General features: G+C 39.3%; 2 protein-coding genes across 3 annotated transcripts in view; one reads left to right on the top strand and one right to left on the bottom strand.

The window, feature by feature from the left end:
• Positions 1–3367: 3367 nt before the first annotated feature.
• LOC135462275 (uncharacterized) lies at positions 3368–8908 on the top strand. The gene is made up of 6 exons (XM_064739645.1): positions 3368–3374; positions 4070–4189; positions 4805–5149; positions 7013–7138; positions 7803–8147; positions 8621–8908. The coding sequence occupies exons 1-6, from the start codon at positions 3368–3370 to the stop codon at positions 8641–8643; spliced, it is 966 nt and encodes a 321-aa protein (XP_064595715.1). The 3' UTR covers positions 8644–8908.
• A 6490-nt stretch (positions 8909–15398) lies between these two features.
• The window catches only part of LOC135472484 (mucin-2-like), an 8656-nt gene continuing 4220 nt past the window's right edge, over positions 15399–19834 (bottom strand). Inside the window, exons 5-8 of one of the 2 annotated variants that reach the window (XM_064752016.1) lie at positions 19208–19342; positions 18133–18267; positions 17116–17221; positions 15399–16603 (exon numbers count right to left, since the gene is read on the bottom strand). In XM_064752016.1, coding sequence (XP_064608086.1) covers positions 16300–16603; positions 17116–17221; positions 18133–18267; positions 19208–19342 — 680 coding nt within the window. In that variant the 3' untranslated portion in view covers positions 15399–16299. Of the gene's footprint in view, positions 16604–17115; positions 17222–18132; positions 18268–19207; positions 19355–19834 lie in introns of both variants that reach the window. The other variant, XM_064752009.1, reaches the window with a different exon arrangement.

The following is a 19834-nucleotide window of genomic DNA, read 5'->3' as shown; positions in this document are numbered from 1 at the left end:
GCGGAAACAGCTGCGTTCTCGAGTTATACAAATAACTCGTTCCTGATTGGTTAAAATTGATAACATGGCGGCGCTTTCGATTTTTCTCAATTTGCTTTCTTCGAACTGCTATATCTCGGTTATGAAACTTGATAAAAATCAAAAGCTATGTTCTTTAAAGAAGCTTTATGTGGGATACTTTGTAGATACACAAACACATTTTGTACAGTGTTTCCTTTTCTATAAATTAACTGTTTTTGTATATCTAGTCAATAGGACCAGTATGATCACTGGAGAATAGACACCCTTTGGAAAGTCACCCATACGTATATTGTATATATATATATAGCTACGATTATATAAGCAGCTCTTTAAGTCAGTTGTTTTGTCTGCCTGTGTGTCTGTCGCTGAAGCCATCTTTTAATCCACATGTACCTCTGGATAATAAACAAAACGCTTAACTTAAAACATAATTTAAGAATACCACCACTTTTAACTAAACCGTTTGTTTCTAAAATGCAAATTTTCACGACGAGGAGAGAAGTGTTCATTTATGTAAACAAGCAAAAATATATATAAATGGTTCTCTTGAAGGCCCTTATTTTGTTGAAAGGGTTTCATGACCTTGAAAAATCCTTGAAAAACCGTGTATTTTGATTTCCTTAATTGTCCTTAATTTTTCAATGTTAAAAATCAGGTTGCATTAAACCATACATAGGCCGATAAATAAACCATCAAAAATGCATCCTTTAATCTTCTCATGAGGGTCTCATGAGACCAAGGAAGTGCTGGAAAACATAGGACATATATATATATATATATATATATATATATATATATATATATATATATATATATATATATATATATAGCGATGCGAGGCAGCGAGGTAGTAAGATGTTCTCCATCGGGCTTTCATATACATACGAGTGGCCAAACTGTATACAAGTGGTGAGGTTTGTTGATAACTCTTGTATTTAGGCCTAAGGCCATTTTCATGTTCAGTGAAGTATGTAGGACTACCTTAGTATAAAAGCAAGACATACTTCACATCATTCTAGTTCCAGATGAGTTTCAATTTTTGTATTATTCATAAGCTGTTTTTGTTTATGAGTTTCGGCGTGTAGCGTACTTCATTCAAAATGCCGAAAACGGTGGGTTTAAAATTTCTCAGACTGAACTTTAAAGTTTCTCAGTTTTCTTACGCTACGACGGAAATCTACAAATGTCTACTGATCGCCTGTCTACTATTGGCACACTGTGGTCTAGCACAAGGTAAGCTGTTAATTAGTGGACTCCAATCGTAGATTTATCAACAAGAAGAGAAGCCTTGCTAACATCGTCACTGTCCTGATTCGCCGTGACTATACCATACACTAATTGACAAGTTAATACGATCGTGTGTTCAAATCCAGCTCTTGCTGATTTTCTTGCCACTTTTAAAATGAACGTCTGCCACGTATGCATGTGGTAAAATGGAAGTAGGCTACAGACGTCACAGATAAATTTTTAAAAAAATTTAAATCAAATTTTTGAAAGTCGCAAAGATGGAATTCAACATTTGGGACACTAGTATTAGTACGGCATTGTGTCAAATAAATAAATAAATAAATAAATTAAATAAATAAATAAATAAATAAACAAAATCTTTTCCTGCACACTTAAATTTGTCCTATTTATAGTCAGGTGTGTATGTTTTGGCCAGATACTAAATGAAGACTCACATTATATGAAGACGAATTCTTGGATCCTTCAGCGAAAAGAAAAATGCTGGTTAAAGAGCAATATTTCCTATAAGTATGAATATCGCATACTTTGTAGGTTCTGTGAATAGAGAACAGACTGATAATAGACAATTGTCTCTCCTGATAAAGCCACATCTATAGCATATACATGTATTACTGGAGCGGTAATGAAGGTGTTAATTTTCAAATCTCAATATCACCAGAATCAGTTTTGCAGAAAAGAATCAAAATAAACACAGCAATGTGTATTAATCAAGCAAATTCAGATGTTACACTTAAAATGTTAATCGGTTACTTTTAACAGTAAGCCTGCTGTCTGAGTGATGCTAGAATGTATTCTGTTATTATAACACAATATTCTGTTAGCTCAATCTTTATGTTGAATTAACAGAACATGTGTGTTATATATTCAACAGAATAATATGCTGCAAAAACAAAATACATTCTATTATCACTCAGACAACATACGTTCTGTTAAATTCAACAGTTTATTTTTTTAGTGTACTTCTGGACATAACCTTCACACTCTTCAAACTCCATCACCATTGGCAAAATTAGCCGACCAACACAAATGGTCATGAATTGGTTTCTTATTTATCTTACAGTGCTCTGGTTAAGTAACTGTATATTTCCCATGCACTATAATATGAACACTCTTTATTTCACATGTGAAGAGAAGTTATTTAACTTGTTTATTAATTTTATCTGTACACGTTGGGAACGTGGAAACTAACGGTAATATTTTCCCCATTTATCTACACACAGTTAAAATCAGCGACGCCTGTCACGGGTCGGAAAACTTCAACGAAAATTACAACGTCTTAAAGTGCGAGACCGGCTCTCAGATTTGCATCACCGAGGTTAGATACTACGCTAAGCAAGGGTGTTATTCTGAGCAATTGATTGCACCGATACGCCCAGAATGTTGTCGTCATGATCTTAACGAATGCAGCGAGACATCGAACCCTGAAGCATTGCAGCATATCTGTAATGGACGTAATCAATGTAGGGTGTTGTCAAGGTATGGGGGAACCATTACAACCCCGTGTCCTGGTGACTTCAAGACAAGGAGCAGTGTCAGATCAATCACTTACAGGTGCAGCACTTCCGGTAAGTGTCCGGGTCTGTTTGTATACATCGTTCTTATTTCAATAAAATGTACGACTATATATATATATATATATATATATATATATATTATTGTATCTCTTGCAGAATAGTATGCATGTATGAGAGATTAAGACGCGACTCAACTGAAATCAACTGGCCGCACGCACTTCGTACGAGTCGCTGATGGCCATACGACTTCGGATTGAAGGAGTATACACGTAATGACTAGCGTACAATTCCATTCGTGCCGCGTCGTCATTTCATTTGCACGAGCGCTTACAAGCCAGCAGTCGAGTTGAGTAGAACTGGGTTTTAAACTCTTGATATTATGCCTAAGCAGAGGGCACCTATCTTGTCCCCATAATCGTCATTGGTACCGCGTAAGAGATACTTACTGGCTAAACAAAGGTCCAGGACCACGGCAGCATCTTAAGCCCCGTAAACATCAGTTAATAACTAGGTAGCGAAAGTTCAGTTAAATATGGATGGCTACCCAGTTCGTTAAGGGACTGCTCAAGAAATAAAACTTGTCAATGTCAGGTAAGTGTTAATTAACGGTGATGACATCATATCATTTTCTGTTAGGTGTGATCATATGGAAAATATCCTGCAGTCCTCACTGCTGTGGCGTTACCGGTTATGTCTGACTATATGCAGGGTATCATACAGTCGTCGATGCCTTGGCGTTACCGGGTTACGTATGATCATATGCCAGCTATCATACACTGGTCACTGCTCTAGCGTTACCGGCTGAGTGTGACCATATGCTAACTATCATACATTCATCGCTGCTCTGGCGTTACCGGGTTACGTGTGGCCACATGACAACTATCATACAGTCGTCGTCGCTGCTCTGGTGTTACAAGGATACGTGTGATCATATGCCAACTATCATACAGTCGTTGTTGCTGTGGCGTTGCCGGTTACGTGTGACCATATGCAAAGTATCATATGGTCGTCGATGCTGTGGCGTTACCGGTAACATGTGACCATATGCCAACTATCATACAGTCGTCACTGCTGTGGCGTTACCGGCTACGTGTGACCATTTGCTGCTCTGGTTTTACCGTCTATGCTCTAAATATAATTATATTAAGTAATTGTTAAAAATTTTCTTGAAAAGCCAATGATATTTCGCTTCGCCTGGAAGATAACGTGCATGGAAACTTTTCGCTAGTCACCTTTCGGCTGTTTTAATCATCAATTTTTTATGGTCATTTGGACATTTGTTTTAGGATCATGTTCTGAAACTGTCTCACAGACAACACCAAGCGGGAATGCAGCAGTTGTGCAACCGACTATGACCCCTGGGAACGAGCCTGCTGTAAGGCCCAGTGCTACAACCCAAGTGAATGGTGCGTCTGTGTATATCAGCTCACAGTTTCTGTATCACATGATCCCCCATATAGGCTGTCTCTATTGATAAGTGTTATAGTTTTCACTTTTGTTGATCATGTAAAGTGTATTTACCTCATTGTTCTGATTTACGAAACTAATATGAAATTAAGATATGAAAAGAAAGATACACTAAACACTAAGTGAGTGCAATTCTGTGCAAAAGGGTATAGAAAACCTTTGACCTCATTTTGCACAGTAACGAGCGACTGACATATGATAGTCTATGCATAGTTAGGGAATGTAGAAAGTTAATAGATGTCGGCTGTATTAAATTTCGATTGCCAGATTTCGGTACACATAATTTATATCGTCGATCTATATTATACTTCCGTGACAGACCTGTAAACGTTCTCTCTTTGTGCACAGAAGATCTTCTTATTTGACCTACATGTATTCCGAGGCTGCCATTTTACTGTTCAAGTCTCTCGAATCCCGGCCTCCCGATGGGGACAGCTTTGGTTTCTATTTTGTTTTACTCTTACATGACAACTCAGTTAACAACGTCAGGTCATGTGAACGCTTTTCATTTAACTGAGTATTGTATAATGTTTACCCCATTTCTCTGCACACAGTTAAAATCAGCGACGCCTGTCACGGGTCGGAAGGATTCAACGAAAATTACAACGTCTTAAAGTGCGAGACCGGCTCTCAGATTTGTATCATCGAGGTTAGATACTACACTAAGCAAGGGTGTTATTCTGAGCAATTAATTGCACCGATACGCCCAGAATGTTGTCGTCATGATCTTAACGAATGCAGCGAGACATCGAACCCTGAAGCATGGCAGCATATCTGTAATGGACGTAATCAATGCAGGGTGTTGTCAAGGTATGGGGGAACCATTACAACCCCGTGTCCTGGTGACTTCAAGACAAGGAGCAGTGTCAGATCAATCACTTATAGGTGCAGCACTTCCGGTAAGTGTCCGGGTCTATCTGTATACATCGCTCTTATTTCAGTATCGGGGGCATCCGTGGCTCAGTTGGTTAGCGCGCCAGCGCAGCGTATTGACCCAGGAGCCTCTCACCAATGCGATTGCTGTGAGTTCAAGCCCAGCTCATGCTGGTTTCCTCCCCGGCCGCACCTCAGCATCAACCTGCGGATTGTCGTGGGTTTCTCCCGGGCTCTGCCGGTTTCGTCCCACCATATTGCTGGCCGCCGTCGTATAAATGAAATATTCTTGAGGACGGTGTAAAACACCAATCACATAAATAAATAAATATTTCAATAACATGTACCACAATACATATATTATCGTATGTCTTACAGAACAGAAAAGCTTATAGATAAATGCTAGGCATACATGCATGTATAAGAATTTAAAACTCAACTCAGATCAACTAACCCTACCCACTTCGTACAAGTCGCTCATGGCTATTTGACTTTGGATTGAAGGAGTATACACGTAACGACTAGCGTACAACCCCACTTGAGTCGTGTCGTCATTTGCACGAGCGCTTACGAGCCGACGCAAGAGTTGAGTCGAGCTGGGTTTTAAACTCCTGTGTATGCTGGGCTTGATACAGTTTTGATACCTTGCCTAAGCAGAGGGCACCTATCTTGTCCCCACAATCGTCATTGGTACCACGTAGGACATACTTGCTGGCTAAACAAAGGTCCAGGACCACGGCAGCATCTTAAGCCCCGTAAACATCAGTTAATAACTAGGTAGCGAAAGTTCAGTTAAATGTGGATGGCTGCCCAGTTCGTTAAGGGACTGCTCAAGAAATAAAACTTGTCAATGTCAGGTAAGTGTTAATTAACGGTGATGACATCATATCATTTTAAGTAATTCCAGACCAGTGACGTCTAATAACTTCCAAGTAACACTGCTTTCCTATTTTATCACATAATTCTGATGAAGCCCCTGTGCAAGTGGCCGTTTATGTGTTAGTTATTAAAGAATTGCTTGAACACGTAGGATAAAACCGTGAGAATAACTGACAAGAGGTGCATTTCAGCGGTTACGTGTGACAATATGCCATACACTCGTCGCTGCTGTGAAGTTACCGGTAAAGTGTGACCATATGTCAACTATCATACAGTCGTCACTGCTCTAGCGCTACCGGCTGAGTGTGGCCATATGCCAACTATCATACACTCGTCGCTGCTCTGGCGTTACCAAGTTACGTGTGACCATATGCCAGTTATCATGCAGTCGTCACTGCTCTGGAGTTACCGAGTTACGTATGACCATATGCCAACTATCAGAGAGTCATGGCTGTTCTGGAGTTACCCGTTTCGTGTGACCATATGCCATCATATAGTCGTCCTGCTGTGGCGTTACCGGTTAGGTGTGATCACATGCAAAATATCTTGCAATCGTCCTGCTGTGGCGTTAACGGGTTACGTGTGACCATATGCCAGATATCATATAGTCGTCACTGCTCTGGTTTTACCAGGATACGTGTGACCATATGCCAACTATCATACAGTCGTCACTGCTCTGGCGTTACTGGTTACGTGTGACCATATGCCAACTATCATACAGTCGTGGCTGCTATGGCGTTACCGGCTATGTGTGACCATTTGCTGCTCTGGTTTTACCGTCTATGCTCTAAGTATAATTATATTAAGTAATTGTTAAAAATTTTCTTGAAAAGCCAATGATATTTCGCTTCGCCTGGAAGATAACGTGCACGGCAACATTCCACTTGTCCACGCATAATAACTGAGTTTCTTTGAAGTTCTTTAAAATTTGTTCGGTTTATAAATGACAAAAATAGCTTTCGCCTGTTTTAATCATCAATTTTATCTCATCATTTGTACATTTATTTTAGGATCGTATTCTGAGACAACATCAGAGATAACAACACCACCAAGCTGGAATTCAGGGAGTGTGTCACCGAATGTGACCCCTGGGAACGGGACTGCTGTAATGCCCACTCCTACAACCCAAGTGAATGGTACGCCTGTGTATAACAGCTCACAGTTTCTGTATCACATGACCTCCATGTAAGGTGTCTCTCCATATAAATCTTGAGGTAGAATTTGTCATAGTTTTCAGCTTTGTTGATCATGTGAAGTGTAATTATCTCATCCTCTTTGTTCTAATTTACTAAACTAATACGAATTTCAAACTAAGATATGCTAAATAAGTCTTGGGGTACATCTTAGCCAAGGAATTCTGTGCAAAAGGGTGTAGAAAACTTTTGACCTCATTCTTGCACAGTAATGAGGGACTGGCATATGCTAGCCTATATGTATGGTAAGAGAACGTTAATAAATGTCGGTTGTATGAAAGTTTGATTGCCAAATTTCGGTACATATAATTTATATCGTCGAACTACTATACTTCCGTGACACACCTGTAAACTTGCTCTCTTTGCGGACCGAAGATCTTCTTATTTGATCTACATGTATTGTACTCTGCAAAGCCCGACGTGGGGAAATTCCATGGTTTCGATTTTTCATTCCAAGTCTGTCAAATCCCGCCTCCCGGTGCGGACAGCTTTGGTTTCTATTTTGTTTTACTCTTGATGAACAACGCAGTTAACAACGCCAGGTAATGTGAACGCTTTTCATCTGACAGTGTATTTTATAATAATTTCCTTATTTCTCTGCACACAGTTAAAATCAGCGACGCCTGTCACGGGTTGGAAGGATTCAACGAAAATTACAACGTCTTAAAGTGCGAGACCGGCTCTCAGATATGTATCATCGAGGTTAGATACTACACTAAGCAAGGGTGTTATTCTGAGCAATTAATTGCACCGATACGCCCAGAATGTTGTCGTCATGATCTTAACGAATGCAGCGAGACATCGAACCCTGCAGCATTGCAGCATATCTGTAATGGACGTAATCAATGCAGGGTGTTGTCAAGGTATGGGGTAACCATTACAACTCCGTGTCCTGGTGACTTCAAGACAAGGAGCAGTGTCAGATCAATCACTTACAGGTGCAGCACTTCCGGTAAGTGTCCGGGTCTGTCTGTATACATCGTTCTTATTTCACATACGAGTATTTATCTGATCTCTTATACAATAGAGAAGCTTACAGACCAATGCTGGGTATAGGCTTACACATAGGCGTTTCTTCGACAGGGTTACCAACTTTGCTGATTATTATCCTTACCAGTTCGTACATAGTATAGCAGTACATTTTACTTCTTTACTTATTTTCTGTATTTACCGTATTTAACTTCGGTTTTAACGAAAGCGGAAACAGTTCTCACCTGAGCAAAACAGTTCTCACCTGAGAAAAACAGTTCTCTCTTGGACAACATCAACCTATAGGCGGAAAACAATTTTTACCTCTCATTTTCTCTGTCTCTGTCATTGTTTCGTTTAATGATATATTAACTTTAGGGGGAGTAAATGATAATTTTTGTTATTATGAAATTAGCAATTCATTTGATCAGCTATTTTATTTTGATTTACATTCAGGATCGTGTCCCGAAACAGCATGATATATATATGACGACAACAACAACAACTCACAACCAAACCGGAAGTAAACGATTGCGCAGCCGAAGGACAGTAGGAGGAAAATGCCTGCCGGTAGACCCATTGCTAGAACCGTTTTTACTTAAATTTTTTTTTTTTGTACCACATGAGTACCCCTAAGTAGCGCGTATCGTGAAAATGGACAATAAATAAAATCACGTGACATTCAACATGGAGGTAACGCTCAGCTTGACTACAGTTTGCATTTATTGTGTTTTATTATAGTAACACGACACTTATTATTAACATGAATTTGATTTTCTTTCACTTGCCTTTTTTACTCTGAATATAGTATCTGCTCAAGAAATGTTTGTTTTCGTGTGTATACTTACGTTTTGATTATCTGATTTGAATGAATGAACGAATGCTTGAAGTTTAACGTCGTACTTAGCAATTTTTCAGTCAGTTGACGACGAGGAGTCATTAGGTGTGTGTACATATACTGTTCTGACATGAATGGGAACGTGGACAAAAAGAGAAGCCTTCCCAGGTATCCCCTCACTTGGCGCGTGACGTTGACGGACGAATGTTGACCAAGTCAGCCTATAAAACGGATCTGATATCTGAAGACTATAGCCTTATGCATATCTATAAATCGTTCTGGTTAGTGGATGACAAAGCGTGTAAATACAGCAATGACATTTATTATCCGATGTGGTTGTGTGATTTCTGGGTGTAAATTTATTGATGCATATGTACATTTGGTTTGGTATTGTCTTTTCTTTTAAAGAATACAGGCTTTAGCTTGTCCAGCTTAACCTGTAAATTCATGATTGATGTCAGCTTCACAAATTTCATACCGTCGACGGAAAACATGCGTGAAATAGTGGGTAATTATGAAATATAAAATATACATCATAATGATTTTTTTCTGGCATAATTTTTTTTCATTTTCTTTTCATTTCTTTTAGAACCGCGTTCATGTTTTACAGTTCCTTTTCTTGTATCCTTTCAAGGAGCAAAAGATTTAAGTGCAAACCTTCCCGTAGAAATTAATGAATAACATTTAACATTGAGAGGTCAAGGACTAAAGTATACTCTTTTCCAAAAACAACAAAAGTCAGATACTTTCAAGGATTTCAAAAACAAGTGCATGTGGAAGTTCTATATATATTTTCGCTTGTTTGCATATTAACAGAAAAAAAACATTTCTCCTCGTCGTGAACTGTACACTGAAGAAAACAAATTTGTAGGCGGAGGCATTCTTAACATTTGTTTAAAGATCAGGCGTTCTGTATGTACATCCGGAAGGATTTCGTGTCGTCTTAATTGAGTGATGCATATTAGAAAGCCCACGTTAACAAAAATTTGACTGACCGAAGGGCCGACCGACCACAGATAGATAAAGAGACAAAACAATCGACTTTTGGAAGTACTTAGTCGCAGCTACAAAAAATATAGGATGTGCGTTCATTCTTGTAATTCCCCTTTTCCAGGGATGATATTGGTCATTGTTATGGAAAACGCTTCAATAAAGAAAGTTCATTATGGACGAAATTAAGTGCGAAGACATGATCTGTGAAGAAATGTGCAGTGGGGAAACGCAACAGCTTTTACGTTTACGTGTTAACCAGCATACAAGACCGGACAATGCCAGAAATGATTCTGCTGTGGTTTTTCACACCTCTGTCAGAGTTACCATGAAATAAATGTTTCTATTGCAGACAAAGACAGCTGATACTTTAACAGAGGTGTGAAGAAAACCATATGAGTGAAAGCTAAGGGCATCTCACTAAACAGGAACGTTGGCCTCCGCTTTAGGCTTTCACCCCACATGGAACAAAACGGTAAAAAAAAAAAAAAAAAAAAAACAATAGTCGCAAAAATTATACTGATTCCGCAACCTTTTGCCGGACATCTGTAATAGACCAAATTTAACCGGTTTCAGCCCTTGTTGTGTTGTGTACTCATTGACTGGTAGTAAACATGTATATACTATGTCTTTTACATATACACCATTCTTTATTGAAGACACTTTGGTGAGTGTGAAATGTAAGAAGCTGTTTCATATATATCCGGTTGACCAGATTCAGTGTTTGTGTTTACTGTCTTCATTCCTATACAACTGATATATATTTAAATTGTATTTGAACCCAAGTGATCAAATTTGTAACGTAAAAATTGTTAATTATAAACAACACGAATGTGAACTCAATAGCTGTGTGTTTTGTTGTTACCCTCTGTTTAATTTGATGACAACACAGCAATACGTCTAATAAATTACAATTAACATCACCACATTTTTTACCTAATTCTCCTTATGCCATTGTATACTAGGTGGCGTGACATTTGCTACTGTTTAAGCATTTACAGAATAAAACCCTATCTCAGGTAAAGTGACAAGCGGCCGTATTTCACCGATTACGTGTGACCATTTCCCAGTTATCACACTGTCGTCGCTGCTCTGGTTTTACTGTCTATGCTGTACCCGTATTTCACCCGTTACGTGTGACCATTTCCCAGTTATCACACCGTAGTCGCTGGTCTGGTTTCTCTCTCTATGTATGCTGTACGTCTAAATTATATTTACCAAGTACGCATCATGTATCTTAGGTTTCATAATTCACACAAAGATATAAGGACCTGGGATGTTCCAAACAGTCACATTGAAAGGTAGTTTAATGAGCATACTATGCAACATGCCCCCTAGGGTCTTACACCAGAATTTGTTTTCGAAGTTATTCTTCCTAAAACGCATAAATTTTGACTGTCACTTTCAGTTGAGATGCTTAAGGCGATAATTTATAATAAATGGAACATCTGAAGAAAAATATTGCCTACATATGACCTAAATATGAAATCATGCATTCGAAATTGTGATAAAGTACAAGATAAAACATTTTTCCTAATCAACAACTCTCCTAAAACTGTAAACGGTATACGAACTTTAATTGTATTTAATCGGACATTTTGGCAGCATAAAGTCGAGGAAGGAAATCATCTACAACGCTCGAATAACTCTCTCCACGAATTTTCTTCAAATTGAGCACTTTTACAAGATGATTAGACATCCCTGTAATTTAACTCTGTCTAATCTCAAACTGACACATTTAGGTGGTCTTCATATTACGATATATACTGCAAATTTTGTAATCTAACATAATGTTGCACCTGCGAACAACCATTACCCTGCCTATAACATTTTAAAATGTACGCCTTCATATAATATCCTTAAAGGAAGCATGAAAAGGTATTATAAAGCGAAGATTATGCTTTAGCGAAAGTGAAGAAAAATATGCCAAAAGGATGAGAATGGGGAAAAAATTTCATTGTTGAGGCGTACTTCGTATATGTTATAGCTCTCTATTTTATGCGTATTTTCCGTCAGTAGTCGGAAATATTCAGATGACGACATCGATGAACACAGTGCCAACGTGGGTCCTGCTTATTGTCCCCAATTCCATGCCCCCCTCCCCCTCCAATAAGGTTGTATTCACAGCTTATCACCGTTGACGTCACCAGAGCAGGGCCCAATTGCATAAAGCGGTGTACGACATTTTTTTATCCTACAGTTGTCGTACAATATTTTGTATGTCACTTTTACCGTGCCATCATCATGTGCGATTATCATACATATAGGACATCTTTGTGAAGCTGGCCACAGGCGATTCAATTTTTGGAATGACAGCTGGGGACTCAGGAAAACCTCAGTTATTTTTACGCCTCAAGAAGAAAACTGAGAAGTTTTTTTTGTACTTTTACATGTTATGCCACCTGATATACTCCGTTTTAAGAAATAGAAACCGAGCGTTTCATGTATCTTTTAATACCATGAATGGTGCATTCTAATTGTTTGCTCTGACAAACCTAGCTTTGACGTCTGATTGAAACTTAACTTTAATACCAAGCTGACAAAGGTACAGGTACAATAATCGCACATATAGGACAACGGTACGGTTTAAGCGACGTACAAAATATCGTACGGCAACTTTACGATTAAAATTGTCTTACGTCCATTTGTGGAACTGGACACCGCTGAACGTCAATATGCTTAGAGACATAGGTTGCATTCATGGTCCTTTACACCTATATAATTGTCTCTACATGTGGAAAATTCACACGTTTTTTGGGAATTTTCTTGTCTCTGGATTGGTATAAAATGTGAGCAACTGAAAGTAGATATGTTTTATTGCATGCACATGCATTACTCATATAGCTATATAGTGCACCGTATGCATGTAACTTGATTTTGATCTTAAATTCAACTTCTGATGTGCGATATTGGATAGACGGCTGGTATGGTCACAGCATTTTGAGCTAATTCTTCGTATTGTAGCGGTTCAGATGTTGTTGGTATTTGTCTTATGTGCTTTTCTTTCTTATGACGTCTTCTCAAGCATGCAGGTACCTATGAGTGCGACACCATTCAATCACTTTAATCCTGTTTGATATTTAACGTGCCGATCGAAGCTTGTTAAATGAACAAACCAATCAGGATTCTTTTCCCTGAACTCGGAGACGCCGCTACTGTTTGGATCCGATTTCATAACATTCCCTGAACTCGGACTATTATCCAGTATGACTTACGCATGAGATTTGAAATTCCTGTACGAAATGAAAGTTCTCCAACAGCAGATTGTCAGTGAATCAGATGATGAATATTTATTATGACGAGGGAGGAACAAGTAGTTGACATAAGTACCAAACAGTTGAGTGTCATGTGGTACAGAGTCTCAGTTAAGTGTTTTATGGGACAGAGTCTCAGTTAAGTGTCATATGAGACAGTCTCACGAGACTCTTGTCTCAAATTATGATGCCAAAAATCAATTGATTTATTTGGATATATAGTCCACTGTGGTCCACTTTTGATATCTCAGATAATTTCTACTTGCATGGCAATGGAGCTGGATTCCCAGGTTTCGTGAGACTGGAGGGTCCCAGAATTTTGGGACTGGGAAAAGTCTCATGAGACTCCTGCTTCAAATTATGGTACCAAAGTTCAGTTGATTTACTCTGGTATATAGTCTCTGTGGTCCACTTTTGATATCTCAGACAAGTTCCACTTGTTTGAGCCTGGAGCTGGATTCTCAGGTATCGTGAGACTGATGAGTCCCAGAATTTTGGGACTGGGAAAATTCCCAGATTTTTGACAATGTATTCCCGGCTTCCTGGAACTGATTCCCACCAAATGTAAACTGTCTCTGAATTCTCAAACTGGACCACAAATCACTTTTCCCGATACTGGGACTATTTCCCAATTCAGGGTACAAGAATTTTCCCACTCTTAATAAAATAGCTACTTACTGCGAAAGCTTACCAGCAATTTGGTGACAACTCTCGGCAAATTCCAAGGCCGTCTGCAGACGCTGAAAAATCAGCCTGTTTATAGATTTCCACATGGTGCAGGAGGAGCAATGAACCAAATCAGGAGACTCACAAGGGCAATTTTTGACAGTTTGTAAACACAGATGACACGATGATGTCATCACGATCGCAACCAAGAACTCCAAAATAATGGCTTTGCTTTGGAGCCAAAATGTAAATGTCATTGTCTGAAAAGTCCATATTTTTATCCATATTACTCAAAAAGTATGACCAATTTCCACACAAGGGTATTAAATGATAAATTCCTTTTCAAACTGTGGTGGGAAAATCCTGGTCCGATTTCTAAAAGCCTGTAAGTGCGAGTTCTATAGACACCCTAATGACCATAAATGTACAAAAATGGCGGCAACACAAACTTCTGCTTTCGAGGTTGAACTGAGGACAAAGCATGTCGTATTTTATGGGTGAAACAAGAACGAAAATAGAAGGTAAATATTTTCCAGATAAGGCGATGGCATAGAATTTCGTAATTTCTACACTATCATCATTACATTGCTGAAAAATACTTATAATTATCCCAGATATGTAGGAACGCCGATACAACAACAACAACATCACTCGTCCACGAAACAGATAAACGTAAGTTTAAAACTTCCTACGAGAATAAATGAACGCTATATTGTCAAAATATTGACTTTGTAAATTAATTAGCATGGCCGCAGATAACGATCTTATCAAAACTTCCGTGAAAATTCATTAAGAAATAAATAAAAGAAACTTCCCTACGTTAAATTTATTTCTTAAATCCTACTTCCTTAAATTCCGCTACAGTATCAAAATGGCGGAAGTTATTACAGGTGTTAGAATGTGTTTTAATGAGAGGCCGATAAGTCCAGTCTGTTGTATAACTTTATATATCCTTCATTCCATCAAGTATTGTGCGACACAGACGTCACCTCTTGTATAAAGTACAAGCTATTAAAAGATTCACCGCACGATCAAGCCCTGTAGCTTCGTGTTGGCACCATGACGTAAAACCACTGAACGTGTTTACAGGCAATGCCTGGTGATTCACCTCTATATCCCGCTTTTGTAAACCTTGGCCACCTATTGGGCCAATTTAGTTATCTGTAAAATCATTTATTGTCGCTGTGCCAACGTTACCTTTACCAGTGTCACGTCTTAACATTGCACAATTTCCCCACATCAATGCACTAGCTTCCATACTAGCGATTAAAAAGGCGAGGCATCACCACGGAAATATAAAAGATTTCAAACCTTTCGACCCTCTAGACCGGATCTCAGTCATTGAAAGTAATATATAATATATTATCATTGAACACACGCCCGCGTGCGTGTGAGTCTAAAGCAATATAGCGTCCGTATTAATGCACTGATGAATACATGTACTTTTCCTCACTCATATTCCTCGTTTTAAAAATGTATATACGGTTTTTCCATGACCACAGTGCCTGAGTTGACGCTTTCAGTTATTCAGAATGAAGTTGCATGCTCTATTTATTTGTTTGCTTGATGTTTTATGCCTTAAGAATATTTCACTTATATGGCGGCGACCACCACTGAGGTGGCTGGAAACCAGGGAAGAGCCTGGGGAAAACCTACGATCATCCGTATGTTGATGCCAGACGTAACTTTCCACGCACGACCGGAGAGGAAGCGTGGATGAGCTAGAGGCATAGGCCTATGGTTGGCGTAGCTCTTGGCATTTTTTTTTTTTGTCATTTAAGTTTTTGTCGGAGAGTGATACATGTTCCATCTTATGTGCTCTATGACTTATATCGTCTGCACAATGACTTCGAAAATGTCCTTGTTATATTTTTGCTATATGCTTGCATAAACAATTAATTCATATGTAAGGCTTAATCAGAGATCGATGCAGTGTTTTCGCAGAGATAGTAGATGACACTGAAGCCGATGGCATGGTGTTCAGTTTCTGTTGAGTGTGATCAGTTTGTAAATGAAAATTTAGTCTCCAATAATGTCGATAAAGTTCGACGAAAGTGTCGTTACAATGGTTACAGCTCAACTGTTTATATGTCTGTCTCGAGGTCCCAGACACGTCCGCCATGGCCAAAGCGAAAGAGTGACAAAAAACACTCAAGTCAAATTCTGGTTTGCTGTGCAATAGATGTAGAGATTTAGCAGATTGCGATTTTGTAACATTTTATGAGTTTTGAATCTCTTTGACACACAAAGTGCGCCTTTAAACTTTGTTTTGAACAGAGGTATTGCCCAGTTCTCACTATACTAGGGGACTCGGTGAAAAGTTTATGCTTACACTTTTTTGTGTGAGAAATTTCCACCTCACCGATTCACACTCATCTCGCATCATTTCAAAATGCCTCCACATATTCAGGGTCTTCATTCATTGAGATATCGCCCGCGAAAGACATATTAGCTTGGGGTGCCATATACCCACCATCTTGATTCAAATTAATATATGAAGTGTTGTTTGGCTGACAGTGTAAGGAAAGGTACGAGCCTCTGTTTGGAGGTGGAGCAGAAGGGGCGATTGGCAGGTTAGGGTACGGGTCGTTCGTTAGAGCATTGGCTGGGGTGGATGGATTAGATGGACTAAGATAAGTTGGGTGATCTCCGCGTTGGGCATTTTCCCGTGGTTTGGCTTTCCACCGACGACTGAAAGAAAGGGGGAAAAAGGGCCATTAAAGAGTTATAGAAATGACGCTAATTGGCTGACAGTAGAGACAGGGTTTCTTGGTTTAAATATTGCAGCCTTTGTCACGCTTGGATAAATGTACTATTCCGGTGCCTAAAATTCAGCTTAGGAAAGGCATAGTTTGACCATACTCACACCAGCCCAATCAGAATCGATTTTGTATGAATTTAAACGGTTGTAAGGTAAAATGTAATGAGGCACGTGTTAGTCGGTGTAGGTTATTGAAGTATGTTGAACACCGCCATGTTGGATGTTGCCAAAATAATTCCATTATTTCCTGGAAAGCGTCCCTTTACTTTGTTCACTGGGCATGAAATTCGTTTTATCAAAGATCCAACACGGCTGTTTTCCATGTACAGTAAAAAGTGAAATACCGGTAGTGAGAATTTGTGTGTAGTAAATATCTTTTAGACTAAGGCTAACAATAATTCCTTGTGATCAATAGTGAATTTAAGTTCATAAACATACATACCTCAGAAAAATGAATGCAACTATGCCGATTACTAAGACAATGCCTGCCACAACACACCCAATAATAACACCGGTATAGTCCACGGGAGTATTGGAAAGGGGGGGATCTGTAAATATAGAAGCACACAGTCTTACAGAGGGGAAGTCTGTATGTCACAATACTGGGTAGTACGAAAAAATACTAACAGTATTAAAGTTCGTCACTCTCAAAAATTGTGAAAGACAACAATACAGAAATTTTCAGTGACAGTTCATTAGGCCTATTAGGCCTACTGCGAAATCTGACAATCAGAGTACCTTGCAGGGAAGAATATGACTTCTAGTATCGCCCTATATGTGACAGTTGCGGTACCTTGAACGGTTCAATATGGCATCAAATGCTGCCCTATCTAACATTTACGGCACTTTGAGCAAGGCACTATGTCGCCAACCACTGTCCTATCTTACAATATAATGCGCCATCCTGAGCAGGTGAACATGGCGTATAGTGCCGCCCTACCTGACAATGCGGCACCTTCAACAGGTGAACATGGCGTATGGTACCGCCCTACCTGACAATGCGCCACCCTCAACAGGTGAACATGGCGTCCAGTACCACCCTACCTGACAATGCGCCACCCTCAACAGGTGAACATGGCATCCAGTATTGTCTTACGTGACAATGCGGCACCTTCAACAGGTGAACATGACATTGAATGCTGTATTACTTGACCATGGAGGTACCTTAAACTATAGACTGTGATGTCAGGATAACGTCGGGCGGTGACCTGACTTACGGCTCATACTTTACACCAAGAAAGCCAAAATGTTTTTTTCTTATGCACAGGATTGCATAGTTTGGAAGGGCCTGCCACATATATAAGATGCAGCATAGTATATCATCTTGAATTTCATATTAGTGTCGTAAACCAAAACCATGTTGTAAACACACTTAATTTGCAAACAAAATCAAAAACTTCGACAGGTTTTTCTTTGCAAAATGGAGTCTGCACCTTACGTAAACGTTATATGGACCTACCATTCACTTGTGTTGTAGCGGATGACGTATCAGCAGGCCTGTTCCCGCTTGTCTCTGTCGATGACGTAATCGTTGCTGAATTCTTACTGGGCGACGCTGTTGTTATCGTCACTGGCTTAGTTTCTGAACCTGAACCTAAATTAAATGTTTAATCTACGATAAAACAACTGCTGAAATGGACTGATCAAAATCTTGTGTGGGGATTATTCTGAAGGATATACCAGATGCAAGATGTGGGGGGGGGGGGGGGGGGGGGGCGGTGACTACATGCCGAGGTTAGCGTGCCAGCTCGGCACTATCACCCAGGAGCCTTTTACCCAATGTGGTCGATGTGAAGGTCTGACAACAGCCTGCGGATGACCGAGAGTTTCCCCAGGCTTTGCTCGGTTTCCTCCTATAGCAATGCTGGAAGCCGTCGTATAAGTGAAATATTCTCGAGTACGATGTGAACACCAATCAAATAAATAAATAAAACAGATGGAAGACCATTAAGATACAGTTCTGGAGGAGAGACTTTTGTTAGAGGGCGGGGGTGGGGGTTTTGGGGATATTCCCATCCCATTAAAATGTTTTAGTCTAAAACATTGGCTATACAGCGATCTGTTCACGCCCAGTTGAGCCACATCTATATTTCGGTTTGCTTGAAATTCTTCTTTACAAGGTCCATTCGGCGAACGTATTCACAGCTCTGTGTTTTGGATGAAGAATATTAAGTCTGTAACAGCCTTTGTGTGTTAAGTGGCAAAAGCCTAGTGTGGTACCAGTATATGGTCAGAAAAGTAGAGGTACCCTTTAGTCCAATAATCAAACACCTCTAATTCTATGGGAAAAATCTAAAGAAAGTCAGGTGAACTATTGTCCCGAACATTATTTAGGTCCTTATTGCGATGGTCTTTAGGTCTCCATTAACTTTATAGTCATCCCAGATTTTTTAATTCTTACAAAAGTTATCATTTATTGACCTCGTCATCCATAATCATGAGGTAATTACACTCACATGACAAATAGTGGTGAAAACTTTGGTAAATTTTAATTCGAAAAAATGCTTTACATGTGAGTTACCACATAGATTTACCATTTGATTGTGTTGTAGTTGTTGCCTTATCAGCGGGGTTATTCCTGGGGGTTTCTTTTGGTGCCGCAATCGTTGTTGAACTCCTGTTCGGTGATCTTGTTGTTGTTGTTGTCGTTGTAGTCTCTGAAGCAGTTTCTGAACACGATCCTTAAATTAAATGACCGAAATAGCTGATCGAATGGAAGGGTCACAACTAAATACATTGAGAAGGATATGGCGCATGAAAACAAAGAAAGCACTGAAATGAAGCATACATCAGATGAAAGACCACTGGAAAATGGAAAGGGAAAACATATCAAGTTATGTTTATATTTATTTATTTTTAAATTTTCTGACCCGATTAAATTGCTTCTAAAACATTCAATTTCAAGATGATCTATTCTGACTCAGTAGGTGTCAGTAACGTATTATCTATACTTCTAGCTTAAAATAGTTCCCTTACAGGTCCGTTTGACGAATACATTCATGCACACATGCATTTTACACGTAGAAACCTATAGCGGTATGTGTGTGATAAGTGGCAAACACCTATATAGTTTAATATCACTGGTCTCAATATATGATCAGAAAAGATCCCCGTAGAGTCTAACGTGTGAAAAGCGCTTTACTCGGTTGAAAATGTTGTTC

This window comes from Liolophura sinensis, chromosome 1 (genome assembly GCF_032854445.1).
Source record: "Liolophura sinensis isolate JHLJ2023 chromosome 1, CUHK_Ljap_v2, whole genome shotgun sequence".
NCBI lineage: Eukaryota > Metazoa > Mollusca > Polyplacophora > Chitonida > Chitonidae > Liolophura > Liolophura sinensis.
This window is presented reverse-complemented; position numbering and strand designations above follow the sequence as displayed.